The sequence below is a fragment of the Vipera ursinii genome, assembly GCF_947247035.1.
Source record: "Vipera ursinii genome assembly, chromosome: 1".
NCBI lineage: Eukaryota > Metazoa > Chordata > Lepidosauria > Squamata > Viperidae > Vipera > Vipera ursinii.
Genome location: NC_139512.1, coordinates 83,574,349 through 83,595,514, shown reverse-complemented (window position 1 = coordinate 83,595,514; position 21,166 = coordinate 83,574,349). Strand labels below are relative to the sequence as shown.

At 37.8% G+C, this 21,166-nt stretch overlaps 1 protein-coding gene across 1 annotated transcript in view; it reads right to left on the bottom strand.

Moving 5' to 3' along the window:
• Positions 1–2,922: 2,922 nt before the first annotated feature.
• The window catches only part of PAMR1 (peptidase domain containing associated with muscle regeneration 1), a 61,451-nt gene continuing 43,207 nt past the window's right edge, over positions 2,923–21,166 (bottom strand). Inside the window, exons 6-11 of the mRNA XM_083356403.1 lie at positions 14,235–14,435; positions 13,062–13,274; positions 10,044–10,110; positions 7,653–7,885; positions 5,542–5,834; positions 2,923–4,372 (exon numbers count right to left, since the gene is read on the bottom strand). Coding sequence (XP_083212529.1) covers positions 3,836–4,372; positions 5,542–5,834; positions 7,653–7,885; positions 10,044–10,110; positions 13,062–13,274; positions 14,235–14,435 — 1,544 coding nt within the window. The 3' untranslated portion in view covers positions 2,923–3,835. The remainder of the gene's footprint in view (positions 4,373–5,541; positions 5,835–7,652; positions 7,886–10,043; positions 10,111–13,061; positions 13,275–14,234; positions 14,436–21,166) is intronic.

Genomic DNA, 21,166 nt, shown 5'->3' with positions numbered 1-21,166 from the left:
GTAATTTATTAATAAAGCATTTGTCAAGAACTGTAAGAGATAACCAGTGTGTTTTGCTCTTTGTGGTTTGTCTTTTAATAGATCCTCCCTGATCATTGATCTGGCTCTCTTGATTTGTTTAGTGATCTCACTGGATAGGTAGTTCAATCTTATGAATGGCTGGATGAACTCTGTCCATGGAACATCTCTTATCAAGTGGGTTAGAAGGAATGGAGTTGTAGCACAGAAGCTGGGTTTAGATTTAGTGGTATGTGCTGAGTGGAGGTATACATGCATGCATTTGTAGATTTTCTATATTCTGGTATTTGTGTATTCATTCTTCAGCTTTACTGTGACATCAAGAAAATGGGCTTGCTTGGTAGAAAGGATGACATTGATGGTGGGTGGAAGGTGTAATGATGGATTTTAATGATAGGTTCTTTTTATGGTCCAAATGACATCAGTGAATCTCAGGGAGTGAGAGTTGAGAAAGTGTTTTAAGTTAGAGATAAATTTGTTTTCTTTACAGGAAAACATGCTTGCAATCCAACATACATTAATAGTTATATTTTCCCTTGGGGAAGATTAAGTTTTCACTCTGAGGTAGAAACATTTACCATACTAACATCATGAAGCAGTTACCAAGGAAACACTTCTTTGTACTGAGTTTATTTTGTTTCATTGTTCAAGTCATATTTTGCTTTTTCTATTAGATTTTATTCAGCTACAACCTAGCCTGATTTATTGATTTTAACTTCTTGCTTACTGACTTTTGTAAACTGGAATGTACCTGCTTAAGCTAATATGTCTTTTGTGTCTTGTTTCTTTCATTGAAGAACTACCTCCTTCCTACATCTGCTTCAAAAGTCACTCTAGATCAGGGGTGTCAAACTGCCAGCCCGCGGGCTGGATGCATCACGAGGAAACCACATCCACCCCATTGTCGGCAATGGGGAAAAAGTTCCGATACATCGCGCAATGTCACGTGATGTCGCAAGTTTGACATGTCTGCTCTAGATTATCAGAATATTGTTTTTCCACAGTTTTTCCTCTTAACACAATATGAAGGGTTATTATTATTTTATAAGATTTCTATAGTTTCCCACCTTAAGCAACTCTGGGTGGTTCAGAACAGCAACAGATAATGGAAATCTCTATAACAAATTGTCATATCGCAAACTTCGTTGGGTTCCTTTATGATAGGTGATTCCACCAGAAGGTGAGCCATCTAACTCTGCTTATCTCTCACTTGCATCTTGATTTCTCCTCCTTTGTCTTTGTCCACACCCTTACTTGTTATTTTTGTATTTTTCCATGGCCTAGGTGGATCCCACACAACTCCCTGCAAGAAGTAAATGAAAGAAATGATGCCTTTGCCTCCCACAGGCATTTCAGTCTACCTAAGGCGAGAAACAGACTGTTAGTCTGTAATGTTGAATGTAAAATGCTGTTTATATTTCCGGGGCCAAATGTCAATGCCCTATAGAATTTTTGTTCTTATCTCCTGAACAGGAGAGAAAGAATCTATTGTGCAAACCAAAGAAATACATGTACGTTTGAATAGTTGTCATAACATACAAATTACAGCATGAGTGAGACGACCCAAAGGAAACAAAAAAAGCAAACATTATTAGTATAGAATAAATGATAAAAGCTGTCAGTTGTGCCTAAAATCTAAAATAGCCCTACGCTGCAACTCATACCGTCGGAATAAGAACAGCATGACAGAACATGATTAAACACAGAACCAGCAATTGGGAAGAAAGACATGTTAGCTACAATGATTGAAGGAGACTTTGAGATAACAGTAAAATGTATAACTTGGCTACCAGATGTTCAAACTTTGCAGTTAATAAGAGATGGCAAAAAACAGGGAAAAGCCTAACTTTGCAATAGATTGTTGGGCTTTATTGTTATGTGAGTAAAGGAATTTTTAGAAGAAAGTATTTCCTGGAAACTTGAAGATTGAATTATGAAGGTTGAGAAAGTGTGAATAGTTTAAGAAGAAAAACTTAATACCAAATAGTCAGTGAAGTGTGCACAATTTAAGTGCACAAGATTGAAAGAAACGTGGCCTCTGATTTCTGTAGTCCAAGAGACTCATTTTCCTTGAAGATTAAGAATGGGAAGATCATCCCACTGTTAGGTTTTATCATACAGAATTCTTGCTTTGTTTTTATGATATTGGCGAGCTTTGCTTGACAAACTAATGTATCTTAATAAGTTTGTTTTTAATAAATCGAACGGTAACTTATTTCTAATTTGCTTTTGTCATTATTTTCAAGGAAAATTAAGCCACAAAGAACTTTTCAGACTGGTGAATGCATTTGTAGGTCTAATTCTTATAACATTGCCTAACACCTAATAATATTAAATCCTTAAATTGTTTTTAGGATTCCAGCATTTTATAACATTTTCATAAAATAATTTCAGGCTGCATGCTCACCACATAACTGCATGTCGGGTAGAGATTAAGCAAAAGTTGTTTTGTACTGCAATTGTCACAACAAAAGCACACTTTAATTCCGTTTTTTGGTGAAATATTTATTATTTGGATTATAGTAACTGTTTTCAAAGTGCTTCGGGTAAATGCTGGAGAACTTGAGAGACATAGAAACTCAGAAGACATAGCTTGTATTCTACATGTATATTGAATGCCTTTTCCTAAACACAAAATCTATCCATTTTCAGACGTTCTATGATGGAAACACAAATATGTCTTGACAGTTAATCAGTGAGAAAAAAAGATCCCGGAACATAGGAGATATGAAAAGTGCTGAATTATACCTTTTATAAATGTATTACTATTCTATATTTTCTAGTTCTAACAAGTTTTTTTTAAAAAAATTGAACACAATGGATAGGAAAAGATTGAGATGGATCAATGATCAAATTTTGGTTGCAGGTTTAAGAGGACCTTTGTTTATTTGAATATGTACAGTATATTAGGAGGGAAAAATATAATATAAAATATACCAAAACAAACTAACGTAGCCCATAATAAATTCATCCAGGTTTTGAATAATCTCTTGCCATTCTCTCACGTTTCTCAGACTTGTGCAAATACCTTCGGATCTTTTTATTCAGATAAGTGTTAAAACAGATAGCATACAGTTACTTTGGCCCATCATACTTTGTTCTCACCAGAAGAAAGGGGAAATCTGAGACATGATAATCCAATTATATATTCGGAGCTTCTGATAAAATCATCTAGCCTCCCTGAATAGCTAGTGTTGTGATTCAGGGTCAGCCTGTGGGTTCGGCAGTTGGGTCGGACGATTCAGAGGAGGAGGAGGGGGGTGTTGGAGAGGTTGCTGAGGGTGTTGGAGAGCTTGCTGATGAGAGCCCTCAGCCAGGCCCCTCCCATCTGGTTACGACGCAGACCCAGCTGTGTGAGCCTGACAGCGTGGATGAAGATGACCCACAGCTGGCCCTGTTCAAGGATGCCCGACGCAGGAGGCAGTCAATCAGGAGTAAACAGAGGAAGGCAATGGGGCACCTCAGAAGGAGGCAGAGAGAAGCCATGCCCTGAACTGTTTAAAAGGGGAATGCGTGGGAGGGCTGGTTTGCTGAAGGCAACCGTTTGAATAGCTCCTGTTTCATGGTTCGTGTCTTGTTTTGCTCTGTTTGCTTTTGTGTCCATAAATTTGGCAGGCTTAGTTCCAGCCTCTTGCCTTCTTGTAAAGGGGTTGTCCCTGCCTTATCTGCAGGGCCGGTAGTAGGCTGGTACAGAACATCTAGATTGTGGCAAATTACTGAGGGCCCTGCTCTAACTTCAGCAAATGAAAAACCTGAAGTATCAGAGAGAGGAACCAATACAGCTATCTTTTCAGAAAACAGTTCTGAGCTAAACATTTCATTTCATGTTCTTCTCAATCCAGTCTTTGAAAGGAATTGCTCGGCTGTAGCCAGTGTAAAGTTGTAGGCTGCATGTCTTGTCATAGCCCCAGCTCACTAAACCCATGAGATGCCAAGTTAACTCAGAAGAAGATTTTCCTGACAAAGGTATTGCAGCAATCCCTCCGGTCTCAGAAGGGCAGATGTTAGAAGCTGCTGTGGGATGTTGCTTGGCACAGAACATACTGTCAGTGACACTGATTTGGATTCCATGTTCCTCATATTGTTGCTCACACAGAAGGGAGTCCACTATCTGAACAGACCCGCTACGAATTGTATCATTCTTGTAGTTTGGGTCTGTAACATCAGTCAGGATCTTCCAACCAGTGATGACTATTTGCAAATCATCTGTGGGAGGATCGATATCACGTGTGGAAGCCAGGCATATGGGTTGGACATGGCTACTGATTCTGGCTTTGTCCAGGAGCTTAATGATAGCTATGTCAGAATCAAGCAATATAGGGTCATAATTTGGGTGAACTATGATGGCTGAAATCTAGGAGAAATCCAGAACAACAATATAAGAATTTACATGTTACATATATTTTATCCTATTCATTTTAATATTGTATATGAAATCCCAAATCATCTTTAGCAGTCACTAACCATTGTCAATTGCAGCCACAGTTATAACAGTGGCCCCAAACCATGGATATCTTGGAATACAGCTATGCTAGATGGGAATTGTAACAGGTAGGTTCCCAAGGCAATTGGAAAGTCTCAGAAGGAGGAAGGTAGCTTGAGTACAATCTAACCGTAGATTGCAATATTAAATCAAAACCAAAGGACTACAAACCTGATAATACTCAAGTGTAGAAAAAAGAAAATTATTTTTGATGGAAATATGCATCCCAGGTAAAGGCAGTAAAGCATTTTAAAAGTCCAGAATAAAATAACGGTTAAGACGTGGCTGAAGCAGTCACTTCCCTATTTCACCTAACTATAAGGAGGAGGTACAGAAGAAAAAGATTTGCAAAATTCTATATTATAGCCAGCCCCATTAAATTAGTTTCAGCCTTCCTAGTTTACTTATTGGGGTTGATGATATCAATGGAATCTAGGTACGATAGAGCTTATTGATCTGTTTCTTTAAAATTTAATTAATCTACTAGAACCTTCAAAGCATTTTTTTAAAATCCAGTAATATAAGAAAAAATTAACAAGGAATCAACAGTAAAGATGAAGAATATCTATCTATCTGTCTGTCTGTCTGTCTGTCTATCTATCTATCTATCTATCTATCTATCTATCTATCTATCTATCTATCTATCTATCTCTACTGTATCTATCGATCATCTATCTTTGTTACCATAAACAATTGGCTAGGGATACTCCCATCTCAGCCTGTTAGTTGCAACTAATTATAATGATATCAGTAAGGCTTATCTCTAAATGGCTGACCTGAGAGCTCTAGGCTGCAAGTACGGTAATCCCTGGAAGCCTTAGATATGGACAACCAGAAGCCTCTAAATGAAGATACCCAAGTATAATTTTTATGGAACAACAAATTAAAATTACCGGTACTTATTATCTGACTTGAAAGGGAACGTATGTACTGTGTTCAATTTCAGGGAAATGGAAATATCAATGAAGTTTGGTTTTTGTTTTATTCACTATGATGTACTAAATGACTTAGCACTCATCTATTCATCCCAAACAACTCACCCGTAGGTTCTGTATGATCTTCTCATCTCTATCCTCATCTCTGTAGAACTTGCCAAGAACAACTCTGATGTCTGCTGTTTTGAGAACAGTGACCTTCCCCAGATTGGTGACACAGTGTGCAGCCACAACAACTGTGCGTTCATTCAACAAAGCTCCGCTGCAAATCAGTATCCAAGTCCCTTTTCTGTGATTGGGAAACTTCACCCCATTAGGTCTCCGATAGATGGCTGCTTGCCATGGCCATCTGGTTGTGGATGATTTGCGAAGTATAGTGTTTTCTGTCTTTCCGCAGACTGCCAAAAGGAGAGGGAGAAGAAAGAAATACTATTTTTTAATTAATAAAACAAAGTATGTAAAATCAATCTTATTAAATTATTAAACTACCTGAGCTCAAGCAAATTTTACCTTGCAGTAAAATTACATTATGTAAAATAAATCTTTTGGCTTTCTAAATGCTATCTAGTTCTACCTATCCACCCTCCTTTCCAGATCTCTTTCTTTCTTTGACAAACCATATTATATTCTTAAGCTAATGAAATATTCAGGACTTCCCAAAGCAGATTTTAAAGTCACATATTTAACCTTGTTCTAAAAGATGAGAAGACTTTTTGATTGTTTAGACAGAAAAATAGAAGAGAAGCTTAACAATAAACAAAACAAAACAAAAATGGTCTTAGCTTTATGAATATTACTGGAAGTAGTCACACCAATCAGTAGAAAAGCTTATTCTGTATATTCTGTGGTTGTCAAGCCTCTAAACTAAGTAATGAGTCTTTTCCATTCTCATAGACAGTTTATTTGCATGATGTGCAGACCAATATAAATGAACATTTTATTCATTTACAGTATGAAAACTGTAAACACATATATCCAAAGGGAAGAATCAAGTTGTTTAAAATTAGGCATAATTTGCTTTTAACATTAATCCAGGCAGAGTTAATATTTTAAAGTCCATTGATTTCTGTGGCAAAAGCAAGCAGAAACATAAATGTCTCTTTTTTAAATCAGTGAAGGTTAAAAAAAATTAATCTCTGTTGAATTGGGCTCAATTTTATTTTTGCATATTAAAATTTATTTTGATCAATAGGTATTTTCTAGTGAGTATTTCCTTTGGTTTGTCACAATTGGCACTCACTGCTAATGAAACATTCATACGTTCATTAAAAAGATCCCTCAAATCTTTCCAAGTGCTGGAAAATTTGCAAAAAATAAGCTGATAATCGCCATTTATCAACTGCCTCCATTTCAACGTGGATTTCTTCTGATGACAAAAAAATGGTGTCATTTTGTGGAAATGGCTGCACCCTTCTCCTCATCTGTCCCTAAGACAGTGGAGATGAGGAAAAACAGATTCTCTTTAACACATTTTGAAACTGTAAATTTCAAAAAAACCAAGCAGGAAGTGACATTCTTGTATATTTCACTTCAGCATAAGGCCTGCTTTGGCCTCATTTCCAACCAACCTTTCCCAATGCCAATGACCTTCCTTTTTTCACAGGAACAAGCTTTTTTTTTTTTTTTGCTTCCAAAATAGGTTGGATTGGCAGAAAAGGCTTGTTAGCTGAGGGGAAAGCAAATCCCACTGAGAGAGTTGAATGGGTCTTGCTCTGTCTCACAATTGGCTGAAGTATTTTCAATGTCTATTTTTCTCAAATGTGAACTTGTTTGCTATTAATACATCCTTTCAGATAAAGATCTTTGAACGGTTATTTTCCTCTAGCTGAAGATCTTTGAAGGATATCCTTATGTTCTGAGTTGCGTAAGTAACAAACACTGAATAGAATTAACAGGAGCAACTCCCCGCTTCACTCCCCTCTCACTTGTAAAGAAGCAAGCTTGTATTCCCTTGTGTGCATGTTTGAATAATAGTTTTGTTGGCTGGCCTACAAGTAGCATTCATGTACTTCATTTAAGAATGTCTAATCACTGACTGGTTGTGAAGATAAATTCTCATAACTATTATAAAATGCACCTCATCACAGACAACTGTACATGAATTCCCTCGACCTTAACAATCTGTTCCACAAGGAATTTTCATTTAGAGAGCAATATTATTACTTATGGCACGGCAGTGTTGCCTAATGTTGTATGTTTGATAGCCACACTCTTACTTGGGATGCATGAAGGGGCCCTCCCACTCCATTTTCCTGTTTTCAGACAGGTTCTTCGGCTGCTTCCCAAACGATGATAAAAAGGAGAAATACAGTCATACTGCAGCTGCGTGTGAAGATGGTGGAAGCCTGGAGGCAATTCTCCAAATGGTAGTGAAGGTTTCTTGGTTGGATAAGCCTCCAACTTCTGTTTGTTAAATGTAGATGAATAGAGTTGATGCAAGGGAGTCTCCCTGTTTTGTTCGTAGAGAACATGGAAGTATAATCAACAAGCTGAAACCTTTTCACATCTTTAGCTTTCAAAGTATTGAAGTATAGTTTGGAATAAAGCATTATTACAAATAAGCTAATATTTATAACTATAATCCACTGAAACTTTGCAGCCCATGGAACCATGCAAGAATTTCTAGACTCCTAGTAAAATTCAGCATTCTCTTCTCCAAATATGATTTAAGAGGCAAAGCTTACCAATAGAATATTTAAGCAGGCAATCCAAATTCTGTCTACTGTCTTTCCAGTTAGCATTGTTGGGAAGATGTGCCTGACGTCTTGTAGTTTCATTAGTAAAAGTATACTTAATATACTTATATAATACTATATACTTATACATATATACCAGTAGTCTGATTCACTATACTTTCCAGACTGCCTTTAACAGATATTAGACTATTTTGAAAGTGTGACCTCCTTTTGCAAAAGATTTATTAAAAAGAACACTGAAGTGCTTACCAAGCAATTGTTAAAATCAGCAAAGAAAACTTAAGGAGAGAATGAATCTATATCTATTCCACTATGGGACACACTCTCTCTCTCTCTCTCTCTCTCTCTCTCTCTCTCTCTCTCTCTCTCTCTCTCTCTCTCTCTCTCTCTCTCTCTCTCTCTCTCTCTCTCTCTCACACACACACACACACACACAGAGTTCTGAAAATTTTGCAAATTCAACCCATTTTTGGATAAATAAAGAGGAAGATTTTTTCCACACATGTAACTCTCCTCTGGACAAATTTTAAATATGTGGCAATAAAACCTAACTGAATCTAAAAAAATTACACAGCACTAAGAATTTTAGAATTGGAGAGAATGTAATGTGTAACTCTTGTGTTAGGATTACAGTATATAATTCAGTACTACAGTATCACATACTTTTCCTATAATAACTCTTCAAATATGTGTTAATTTAGGAAGTGCTAGTTTTGTTGTCTAGCATGTTTATGCTGCTTTTCACTAGAGATTTAATTGTATGCTATATAGGTCAACATTCTAATATCAAAAGTAAAATGTGCCTCAAATCAAGATTGACTCATATACCCATTTCATGGATTCATACATTCTTCTTGGCAACAATGTGGAACTAGCAGTAATTGACATCTTAGTCTAGCCTGCAACCTGATCCTTCACCCAAGTACTCATGAAAGCTGTAGGACAAGGAGTAGCAGAACTTGGAGGCAGAGTTAAAAGAGGGATCAGCCTGGAGTCCCTATATACAGTAACCACAAGCAAAATAAGTCCAACCTCCCTTGAATTCCAATGACCCATATCTAGCCCCAAACAGGTGTTAACTATTTGTGGAGAAGATTCTTGCTCATATGCAATATTAGCAATAAATCAGTCTAATTGGACTTGATTTTTTTGTACCTGACACTTGCTTAGGTTACTAGATAAGCAAGCTGGCTAAATCTTATAGTAATCAAATGCTGAGGTTTGAAAGGAAGATTTATATTTTGGATAATTCCCAGCAGAAATCAGACAAATGGGATCTTGTACAAAAAGATGGAACAATAGCTCATTATTTTATAGGATGACATAGACGTCAGTTCCTATCTATGATGCCAAAATTATGAATTGTGCATAGCGATATCATGATACAAGTTCTGCCATTTCTAATTTTGTTGCAATGTTACATTCAAGGATATAAGGGGCAGAGGTTTCATATCAATTTCATAACGTTTGCCACTCCTTTTTCCCTGCAGATGCTTATGTATGATGAATTCATGAATATCTTCTATGTAATCACTGGAGCAATAACAGTTTTAAGTACCTATTTTGACAATTCTTATCACACCTTTCTTTAGTTTCCACAGAAAATCTTTCTTTTCATCAATTAGGATTTGGTCGTCTGTGTAGTTTATTATAAAGTACTGTGACAGAAATTGTATTATAGATTATATCAGCTAATATATCTGCTTGTGGATGTTCATATTTATATAGTAACTCGTGGGTAACCAGGCTGGCTTATACATTTCCACCTAATAGATTTTTATCAAACTAACATTGTTATTTGCAGAATAACTACTACAGTTTATGCCTGCAGATAATGTTTGTACAACCAGGCGCAGAGACACAAGAACAAGGAATAATATTTTTCATTAATATAAGGTATTACAATCTTACCTCGACTGTACTTGTATAGGGAGTACTTTCTTTCTCACTAGGTCAGAAATCTTTGGTTCTCTGCAAGCTAGAAAAAAAATACTACACAATGTTGCATAATCATGTTTCAAGCTCAAATCGATAGTGTCCCTATCATAAATGAATTAAGACAGACATGTCAAACACAAGGCCCGGGGGCCAGATCCGGCCCGCGAAGTGGTTTCATGTGGCCCGCGAAGCCATCCTGGAAACAGTGAGGGAACAGCTCCCACTGCCTTGGCCCTGGCCCAGAGACCCTCCTTCTGCCAGAGACCCTCAGATCTGTTCCACTCCTGCCCAGGCCCCCATAGGCACCCTTGATGCGAACGCTGTAGAGCTGGCCATGCCCACCCAGTAGGCCATATGTACTCTAGCCGCGCCCACCCAGTAGGCCATGCCCACCCAGGCCATACCCACCCGGCCCCCTGAGGGCAACCGCAATGCTAATGCAGCCCTCAATGAAATTGAGTTTGACACCCCTGAATTAAGATAAAGGACAAGCAATTCATTAAATGATAGGTACTGCCAGTGCTTTTTTTGTAAAAGAAAAAGGTGCCGGAACTCACACATGTCATACAACCCGCCTTGCCTACCCTACAAGGTTCCATCCAAAAAAGGTGCCGGAACTCTGTTCTGAGCGTTCTATGAGAAAAAAAGCCCTGGGTACTGCATATGTTTTTAAGAATATTTTTTAAATTCTGTTTTCTTAAACAGAACTAAACTGAGCAAACAAGCCTAAGCTTTATGGTTTCATTTGACAGACCATAGAAATGATGCAACCCACTGCTTCTCTACTTAGAGGTTCCACATATCTCAGTAAGAACAGCATAATTATATCCTACTTCTGCATATTTATAGCCTGGCAATAATCGCCCAGCTGGTCCATGGATTATATATGTCCACTATTAGCAGGAAGGATATTAGAGAGAGCCTATTATATTTTGGATGAGACATGGGATCATTAATAGTTCCACAAACCTCATTCCTTTCTTCTGAAAACTGATATTTACTTTTACTTTTCATGCTTAATAAATGAGAGCAGAAATAGGTAATAGATAAAACATTATGAAATTAAGAATTAAACACAGTATTAATTCATTTTAAATACAAGACAAGCCATTATATGGTTGTGAAAGATTTAGACATTTTATTTATTAGAATTCTGTCTTGGATCGGCTTGCCCAACAATGGGCTAGTAATTAATATTTATAAAGAGGTAAAGTGGGAGGAAGCGGTGACAAAACATTTAGCGTGACATGACTCAAACTTTGTCCTCTTGTACAGTATATCTTTGTCATTTGGCTCCTGAGTTGGCTATAGATCTCCCTAAGTGTAGTAGTTCTAATGTGGTTATGCAAAATTATAGAAGGAATAGTGCATATCAGCCCAAAAGCTATGATTGACTGATTACTGTGTCCATTTTTATGCAATATGCTTTTCATTAGCATTTTATTGTTTTCCTCCCTGTTTTGATAGAAATTGTCTGGATTCTTCCAAAAATAAAGACTTCTTCTACCGCCCACTTGTTTAGTTGCAAACCTGTGAAAAGGTGAATTAGCAATCTCATTCTGTAGATGGTTTTTAGTTTCTATAAGCAAGCAATTCTTTTCTGTACTGTCCAGCTTCAGCTTAACAGTTCCTAAAGTTAGCTTATCCAGTAAGTCAGATGAAAAAAAATGATAAAGAAGCCAATGAAGCATTATATCCCAATTCTATATAATAGGACAATTTCCTTTTTTAAAAAAAACCTGATGAGCACATTCACAATTTTAAGCACTTATTATAGTGCTTCTTGCAAAATAGCTGCAAAGTTGCCTTATTTATTCCAAAAATTGCTGCCAGTGCAGATAAGAGTGCAAAACATGGATTCACCTGTTTCTTATTCCTATTGTATTTTCTTTCAGATTTTTGGAGCAAGGTGCCAAAGCCACAGACATACTGCAAGAAACTTTTTATTAAAACCAAAAGAGACTGAGCCTACTCTGCCTAACATTACAGTACCCTGTTTCTTACTATTGGCTCCCCTCTTTCTCTTCTGCCTAGCTTCTCCTCCTTGGTTAGTTTCCAAATCTGGACTGGCTTTGAACAAGTGTTCCTTAACACCTAGTTTGCCTCTGGGAATTGATCACTATAGAATATAACACTTCCTTATCCATCTCTGTTTCTCAAATACTTTTTTTCTGGGCAGGTAAGCATCTTTATAAGCAAAGCTGCTTGGGTGCTTTCATGGTATTTTTTGGAAATAAAGAGGATATTGAAGGGCAACACTTTGTTTTGTAGTATGTCACTTTTTTGAAATAAAAAAACAAATGGTGCACAAAGCTGGACAGAAGCCAAGCATCTTTTTTCCATGAGGACAATTATTACAGAGCAATGGAGTACTTTCCAGATAATTGGATTCTAATTTTAATAAGCTCCACTCAACTTAATTTATGGTCAGAGATTACAAAGGGGATTGGAAAAATTATCTGCCTCTATATCAAGTCCTTATAGTCCTGGTATTCATATTAGTTAGTATGCAGCTTATACAATGTATAAAATAAGTTGCAATCTATTTGGATTGCTTCACCCATGTAGAATTTGGAGAATGTGTCATTGATGCTTTTAGAAAATGATTGTCGTGGTATTGTCGTGATACTTATGCCTATCCATGGCAATCAGATTGTATTAGAAGGAACATGGGTACAGTTGTTCACTGACATCCAGTTAACCACTGTGGGGGTTTTTTTCTTGGCAAACTGGTTTGTCAGTATCTTTCTGTGGGGCAAATGTTGGATCCTGATGTATTCTTGAATAGAGAAGAGATGCAAGAGACTACAGCATTAATTTATTTTGTAACAGTCTAGCCTCCTTTTAAACTGTTGTTAATTAAAGGAATATGGAAGAAAGTAGATGAAGTAGGGATTCTAGTGGGAATCAACAAAAATTACATCAGTACAATAGATGTCATGATATATTCATTAAAAAGCATTACAAGTATTAAGTGATGTTATTAATTACCTTTTATACAGATTGGTTGTTTCCCTGACCATTCGCCATTGGGCTTGCAGGTCCTCTTTTCATTACCGCTGAGAGTGTAGGTGTTATTGCAAAAGAATGTAATTATGGTTCCAATTTTTGCATAATGACCATTAATTAGAGCAGTATCATCCATCAGTTTCCTGTACCCATTGAGTGGAGCACCAGGATCAGAGCAGTTTCTCTCTTCCATAACTAGTAATTCAAATGGTTGTTGCTGTTATTATCCAAAGTAGAATGCTTTATTGAACATCACATTATTCAATTCTTTACTAATCAAAAAATATGATCAAGTTTACTTTTGCCATTAACCTTAAGTTAGGCATTTGACACCACACGAATCAGCCATTAGTTTTGCTAAAATGTCTTTGCATTCAACTATATCTTTTTTTTTTAGATTACCACATTCTAGATGCTATTTTTGCTTAATTAATTTCTATATTATTCTTCCTCTCAGGCATATCCAGCAATACTGTAGGTGAACAAATCTCCAAATCCAACTAATTAATTCTTTGTTGTAATTTTAATTTTAATATATAGTTTTAGATATATTTTTAGTAATAATTTTTAGAATGTTTGGATTGTGTGATGCCTTAAGAAAGCCTACTCTGAAAAGGAAGCTGCAAATCCAATGTTTACTAAGGCAATAAATAAATAGACTTCCATTTGGGAAGTGAAAATGCTGCCTGAACCTAGGAACAAATTTTCTATTAGCTCAGCCATCAAATTGCAATACTCGTAAAGTATTCCTTCTATTTAATGCTGATTGACTAATATTTAATTTAATTTGAACTGCAGTAATCCTAAGAGAAAAAGGGAAAAAACACATTTGCCATAGTCCAGATACAAATATCTCCCTTCTGTTCACCAATTGTCCTTCTATCGACCTTTGCTGCAGAAGTCTGATAGGCTGCTATGTCTTTCTGCTTCCTGCCCACACAGGTAAACTCAACCACATATGCCTCTATTAACCATAAAACTAAAAATAAATGCCAGCAAAAGAGAGGTTTTTCCATGCTGTATAATATCAATGTAAGCTTTGCTAAAATTAAATTTTATGTCAGACAACCAAGATGTTAGGTTAGAAATGCATTTTTGCTTTTTTTATTTTCTTAGCAGTTTCTGGAAAATAAAAGAAACACAAGGAACTCTTACCACATCCAGGATGGTGTGCAGACCAGCTCCCATTTAGTTGACAGTAGGCAGCTTGGATTCCTCTTAAGGTATAACCTGCGTTGCATTTGAAGGAAACCTGGGACCCGTATTTAAAGTCATCTCCTTCCACAAAACCATGAGCAGGATTACCTGGAGTCCTACACATCACCACTGACAGTTCAGATATTTCAAAAAAATCCACTTTATTACAAAAACAGGACTGTTTTAGGATTAGTAAGAATGTTTTTAAAATGTTACATTGTAAGAATAGTAAGAGAGAAGCAAAATGAAGAACAAGTAACTAGTACAGACAATTAAAAAGTGTTCCATAGTGCTGATGTGTTTTTCATATTTTGACAGCTCATGGTAGCAGGACTTGACTGAAAGCATAAATATACCAGTATGTGCATACCGGTAAGTGTCTGCAGGGGAGGTGATGCGAAATGATGAAATGTAGATCAGAGTGTCACACTGCAAACCCTGTAACATCTATAGTTACAGCATGTATATATTGTCCTGTTTATTACAGCCAGAGAACCTGAATGGCTAAGTATAGATATAATCAAAAAGTTTGGCATAAAATAAAATGGCTCGACAGATAAAATAGATTGATATTTCATAAAAGATTAAAAAGAAACCTCAGTGTCGGACACGACTTCGCAACTAACAACAACAACACTTTTTAATATTTATTTATTTATTTATTTTTACCCTACCTTTATTACTTTGTATGTAACTCAAGATGATGAATGCTGGTAGTGTCCTCAACTTACAATATTCATTTAGTGACCATTTGAAGTTAACAATGGCATTGAAAAAAGTGACTTATGACCTTTTTTCACACTTACGACTGTTGCAGCATCCTCGTGGTCACATGGTCAAACTTGGCAAGTGGTTCACATTTATGACGGTTGGTCGTGTGATCCCCTTTTGCCCCCTTCTGACAAGCAAAGTCAATGGGGAAGCCAGATTCACTTAACAATCATGTTGCTAACTTAACGACTGCAATCATTCACTTAACAATGGAGACAAGCAAGGTCATAAAATGGGGCAAAACTTACTTGTACACATATTTATATTAGGATGCAAGTGCAGGTAGTCCTCATTTAGTGACTTGCTCAGTGACCATTCACAATTATGACAGTGATAAAAAAACAACTTTGTGACCAGTGCCTGCATTTATGATCTTCACCATTACAGTCATTTAATACAGTATTATGTTATCCTGTGTCTGCCCCATTTCCCCCTTCCAGTAGAGAGGTTACCTAAACGAGCTATCTCTCCCTGAACTGCTTTATCTCCACAGCACAGTCCTTCCCTAAAAAGTGCTAACTAGAGTTAATAAATTAAGCTTTGTGTACTTAGTTGAGTACAATACTCCAACTTGCAATTGCTGCCTGAAATTGATAAGACTTTCTTTTGCCTTCCAAGTGCTTGTGGCAAGTGCACTAGGCAAACAGCGAGTGCTGGTGCATTTCTATTGGTTTGTTTTCCCGAATGTGTGCCTGCTTACTCTCTTGTGATCCATACCTCTCCAATGAATGTAAATTCAAACATTAATTCTCTTCCAAAGGGCAGTGGGTGAATAAGATTTGCTCTTTTACCCAGCTTCTTTGTGAATTAAGCTCCAAAAACCTTCACCCAGCTGTTTGATTTGGTTCATCCAGCTGTTTGAAGTCATATTCTTCTGAGGCTTTAAGTATTAGGGACAATTTCTTCATAAACTTTTTTCAAGATTTATCCTGGCATGTCCCCTTAGAGTTCTTGTTCTTTTGTCTTTGTCTTGCAAGTTCTAGATTAAGCATCGATGCACAAATTAATTGAAACACATGTATAATCCAATCATATTTTCACTTATTTATTCCATACCAAGATGCCCTTAAAGAGGAAGAGAAAGAAGCCCAGTTCACCTGAAGAAAGTAGCAAGAACCAAAGGAAAGATGAAATAAAATCATATGCATAGTTGCGGTCTGTCTATATGATTTTCACTTTACTTAGACCAGGGGTAGGCAACCTTGGCTCTTTTATGACTCGTGGACTTCAACTCCCAGAATTCCTGAGCCAGCCATGCTGAGTGAAAAGAGAGAAGTTTCCAAGCTGAGCCATGCTGGCTCAGGAATTCTGGGAGTTGAAGTCCATGAGTCATAAAAGAGCCAAGGTTGCCTACCCCTGACTTAGAGTGCAACTGCAATCGCTAAACTAAGACTACCTATATAAAAATGTGAGAGTTTGCATCATGACATACGTTCCCTCATCTTTTCATTACCGAGGCAACGCCTGTGAGTATGTGGGTAACCAAACAGTTACTTGTACCATAGTTTCCTTTCTCTAGCCAGAGATTTCAGTTAAATGCCAGGTACCATAATAGCACCAAAGATTTTTTTTAAATGCTAATTACTTGTAACTATTCATTTTAGTTTATTATATGGTAGTGATCATATCCCTGAGATTAAAAAAAAAGCTTTTGTAGTTAAAAGAAGAGTATCTTGGGTGATTCAGAAAAAGTGGGGTTTAAGAGATTTAAACACTTCCTTTTGATTGAACAATATTTGGAAGATGAAATAATGAGTGAGAAGGGGATTCAAATCATTCACTCACCTTTCTCTTGTTAAACTAAAATATCCATGAGACAGAACAGAGCAACCACATGCCAGAAATAGTTTTCAGCATGGTACATTTAGTTAAGGCATTGTAATTGTTGCCCTATCAAAACACTGTATAATAAGTAGAATCTTCACTATGACATATGGAAGATTATGACCTAGAATGTAAGTGATGTAATATAAATTGTGGAGCATATGAATTAACTAAGGAATTGAAGGAAATATAGATACGTTATTTGTCTATGACAGGGCTTTTCAACCTTTTCACCCATTGTACCACTTTTAGGATATGGCAACATCCCAGTACCACCAGTCGCCTAGCAAGGTGTCAAAAACTTGATGAACACAAAAAAAAGGAAAAAAGTGATGAAGTACAGGTAGTCCTCGACTTACAACAGTTCGCTTAGTGACTGTTCGAAGTTACAATGGCACTGAAAAAAGTGCCCCCCAAGCCACAGCCAAGCAAGACACCTGCCTGCCCGCCCGGCGGCACTCTTCCTCCTGTCCGAGGTTTTCATTGTTGTGAGCATTTCTGTTGAGGATTGGCAGCGGGGGTGGGGGTGGGGGTGTTTGTTTTTTATTTCCCCCCAACTACTGGGTGGTTGCAGCAGGTTTTGGTCACTTCACATGACCCTGGGACACTGTGACTGTCATAAATATGAATCATTTGCCAAGCATCTGAATGTAAATCACAAGACCCTGGGGATGCTGCAACATTCCAACTGATCGGCACTTCTTCTGGGCTCAGCAGACATGCTGGGATCAGTGCCGAGCTCCAGCTGGAACCCGGTGCTTATCCTGGTGGTTACACTGAGCCCTGACATTCTCAAAGAAGCGCCAATCAGCTGGAGTGCTGATCCTGGCACTTCTGCTGAGCCCTGACAGCCCTGCAGCTCCAGCCATCTCTCTCTCAGGCTTGTGCAGTGCTGCCACCGGTTCAGCTCATTCCCCTCCCTGCTACCACTTTTCTAGGATGGTCGTGTACCACCTGCCAGGTGCCAATGTACCACAGGTGGTACCCGTACCACTGGTCTATGAAACTTAAATAGGAAGCTGTACAGGATTGAATAAAGATAGCCTGATTATTCTATTAAATTACATGAGCAAATGGGTGGAAAAACAAAAAAGTTCAGAAAATGTTATTGGGCCATTCAAAAATCCACAATAATAGTGATAGTGACAATAGTGATATGTAATTATCTGTTTAGAAAAAGGTCTGCTTGTTTTAAGCACATGGCTCAGTTATAAATCCATTCATTCTATTCTCACATGCACACATACAAAGTAAATATAAACCTAGATGTAGGAGATGACCAGGCTGAGCCTGAGGGAGGGGTCAAATGTGTCATAACTCACAAGTCTCTTTATACCCACAAGAAATCCAAGTTCAGCCCACCTTGAACTCCATTGACTCTTATCTACTGACAATTTGCTTGGACTGTTAGTAATTCATATTCTTGCAGAGAGTTCAAGCTTGCAATAAACCTTTATGTCCTTTGAACTGCCTGGATCATCTGATTTCCCTGGCGCTTCACATTAAAGTGTTACTATTTTGATTATGATATAATGTTGAAAGAATTATTAAAGATTAGTTCTGAATTTTTGAAAACTTCTGAATTTGTGACAAATGTCACAAATGAAAAGGTCTGAAGTTGTGACAAATTAGGTTTTAGCAGCATTAGCTGAAGTTTTGGGGAAAACAGACACTGAAGGAAACAAAATGGAAAAAAACCCAGAGGGGTTTTAGAAATAATTACAGTAAGAGAAAATTCAAGTCTTGCACAGAAAGGTATTACAAGATGGATTAAGCTTCTATGGAAGCTACTTGAGAACGTGAACATAATTTTACCACAAAGTGCCAGAGGACTAGCTAGAAGTATGGGAATGCTTAGAGGGATGAAAGAGGCTATGAGTGAGAAAAGAATGCATGTAAGAAACAGATTGCTGCAAAAATGAAGATATGTATAATGTATACAGAGATAAAAAGATGGCTTTCAAATACTGCCTTCAAAGCCAGCAAGGAATGGGTAAGATTTAAAAAGGGAGGGAAATGCAGAGTGAATGGAATTCCACATAGTAACTGAAATAAAAAATAAAGTAGTGAAATTACTGTATCTGGGATTAGACTGAAGTGAAAGAATACTGGAATAAATATTTTAGCTATTTGTATGGAAATAACAGTGCTATGTCTCAGAGTAGAACGAAGCAGAAATTTATATGGCTTTAGGAGCTTGTGTGCATACATCTTCGAGTCAGGAGTTTGTTGCATGTAATTTCAAGTCAATCTTGACTCCTGGCATTTACATGGACAAGTCAAAATGCAGTTTTCTGGACATTTTTCAGCAGTAATTTGCCCTTGACTGCTACCCCAGTTTCTTTGGTCCAGCAGTTTCAACCACCTAAGTATTTTGACCATATCATTATTTTCATGCATATTTTCCACTTCCAAGCTGTAGAAATTTGAATGCTTAGTGGATATAAGCATATCAGGTGATGTGTTATTTGTGTAATGAAGGAGGGTGTGGCCTAGGAAGATCAATACCTTATACCATACCTTATATCATAATTACTAGGCAGCGTCTTTTCCTCAGGCAAAATAGGCCCCCAAAAGAAATTTATCTGACTCTGAAAAGTCAAAAGTTGTAAAAAGTCTTTCAGAGGAATGCAGCACTTTTGAAATTGCTAAGATATGGGGGCGAGATCACAGAACCATCAAACGTTTTGTTGCAAATAGGCAACAGGGTCGCAAGAAATGTGCTGAGAAAAAAAAGACACATATTAACTGTTCTGTACCAGCCTGCTACCGGCCCTGCAGAAAAGGCAGGGACAACCCCTTTACAAACGGCAAGAGGCTGGAATTACGCCTGCCAAATTTATAGCTACAAAAACAAACAAGACACGAACCAAGAAACAGGAGCTTTAAGAAACACGAACTATCCAAGCGGTTGCCTTCAGCAAACCAGCCCTCCCCACACATTCCCCTTATATAGAGTTCAGGGCGTGGCTTCTCTCTGCCTCCTTCCGAGAAGCCCCATTGCCTTCCTCTGTTTACTCCTAATTGACTGCCTCCTGCGTCGGGCGTCCTTGAACAGGGCCAGCTGTGGGTCATCTTCATCCAAGCTGTCAGGCTCACACAGCTGGGTCTGCGTTGTAACCAGATGGGAGGGGCCTGGCTGAGGGCTCCCATCAGCAAGATCTTCAACCCCCTCAGCAAGGTCTTCAACACCCCCCTCCTCCTCCTCTGAGTCGTCCAACCCAACTGCCGAACCCATAGGCTGACCCTGAATCACAATATTAACTGCCAAAAGTTTGAGAAGAATCAAACATGAAGCTACCAGGAACCCATTATCTTCCAGAACTGCAACTAACCAGGAGTGCCCAGAAGTATAAGGTGTTCAGTGCTCAGAGACATAGCCAAGGTAAGGAAGGCTGAAACCCAACCACCACTGAACAAGACACATAAATTGAAATGGCAAAACTGGACTAAGAAATAATCTGAAGACAGATTTTTCAAAGGTTTTATGGACTGATGAGATGAGAGTGACTTTTGATGGAGAAGATGGATGGCCCCATGGCTGAATCAGTAATGGGCACAGAGCTCCACTTCAACTTAGCAAGGTGGAGGTGGGGTACTGGTATGGGTTAGTATTATTAAAAAAAAAGATGAACTGGTTGGACCTTTTCGGGTCAACTCCCAGACCTAACTGCCAGTTTTTAGAAGACACTTTCTTCAAGCAGTGGTGCAGGAATAAGTCTGCATCTGTCAAGAAGACCATGATTTACTTGGGTTTTTTATTGGTTTGTTTTAGTATTCTGGTTTTAACTTGGGCATTAATTTAATTATTTTTTAATGTTTGTATTGGTGTTTATATTTATGCCCTGTGAACCGCCCTGAGTCCCTTTGGGAGAAGGGCGGTATAAAAATCTCAATAAATTAAATTAAATTAAAATTTTTATGCAAGACAATGCTCCATTGCATACATTAAAATACTCCACTGCATGGCTAGCCAGTAAAGGCCTTAAAGATGAATGAATAATGACATGGCCCCCTTCCTCACCTGACCTAAACCCTATTGAGAACTTGTGGGCCTTTCTTAAGTGGGAGATTTATGGTGAAGAAAAACAGTACACTTCTTTGAAAAGTGTCTGGGAGACTGTGGTTGCTGCTTCACAAAACGTTGATCGTCAACAGATCAAGAAACTGATAGACTCCATGAATGGAAGGTGTGATGACCCAGGGCACGGCAAAGAGGCAATGCAATCAGCTGGCAATTCAAACCGCCCTTTAATTGCTCCAAATTTTCCCCAAATGCTCCCACATTTCTGGCA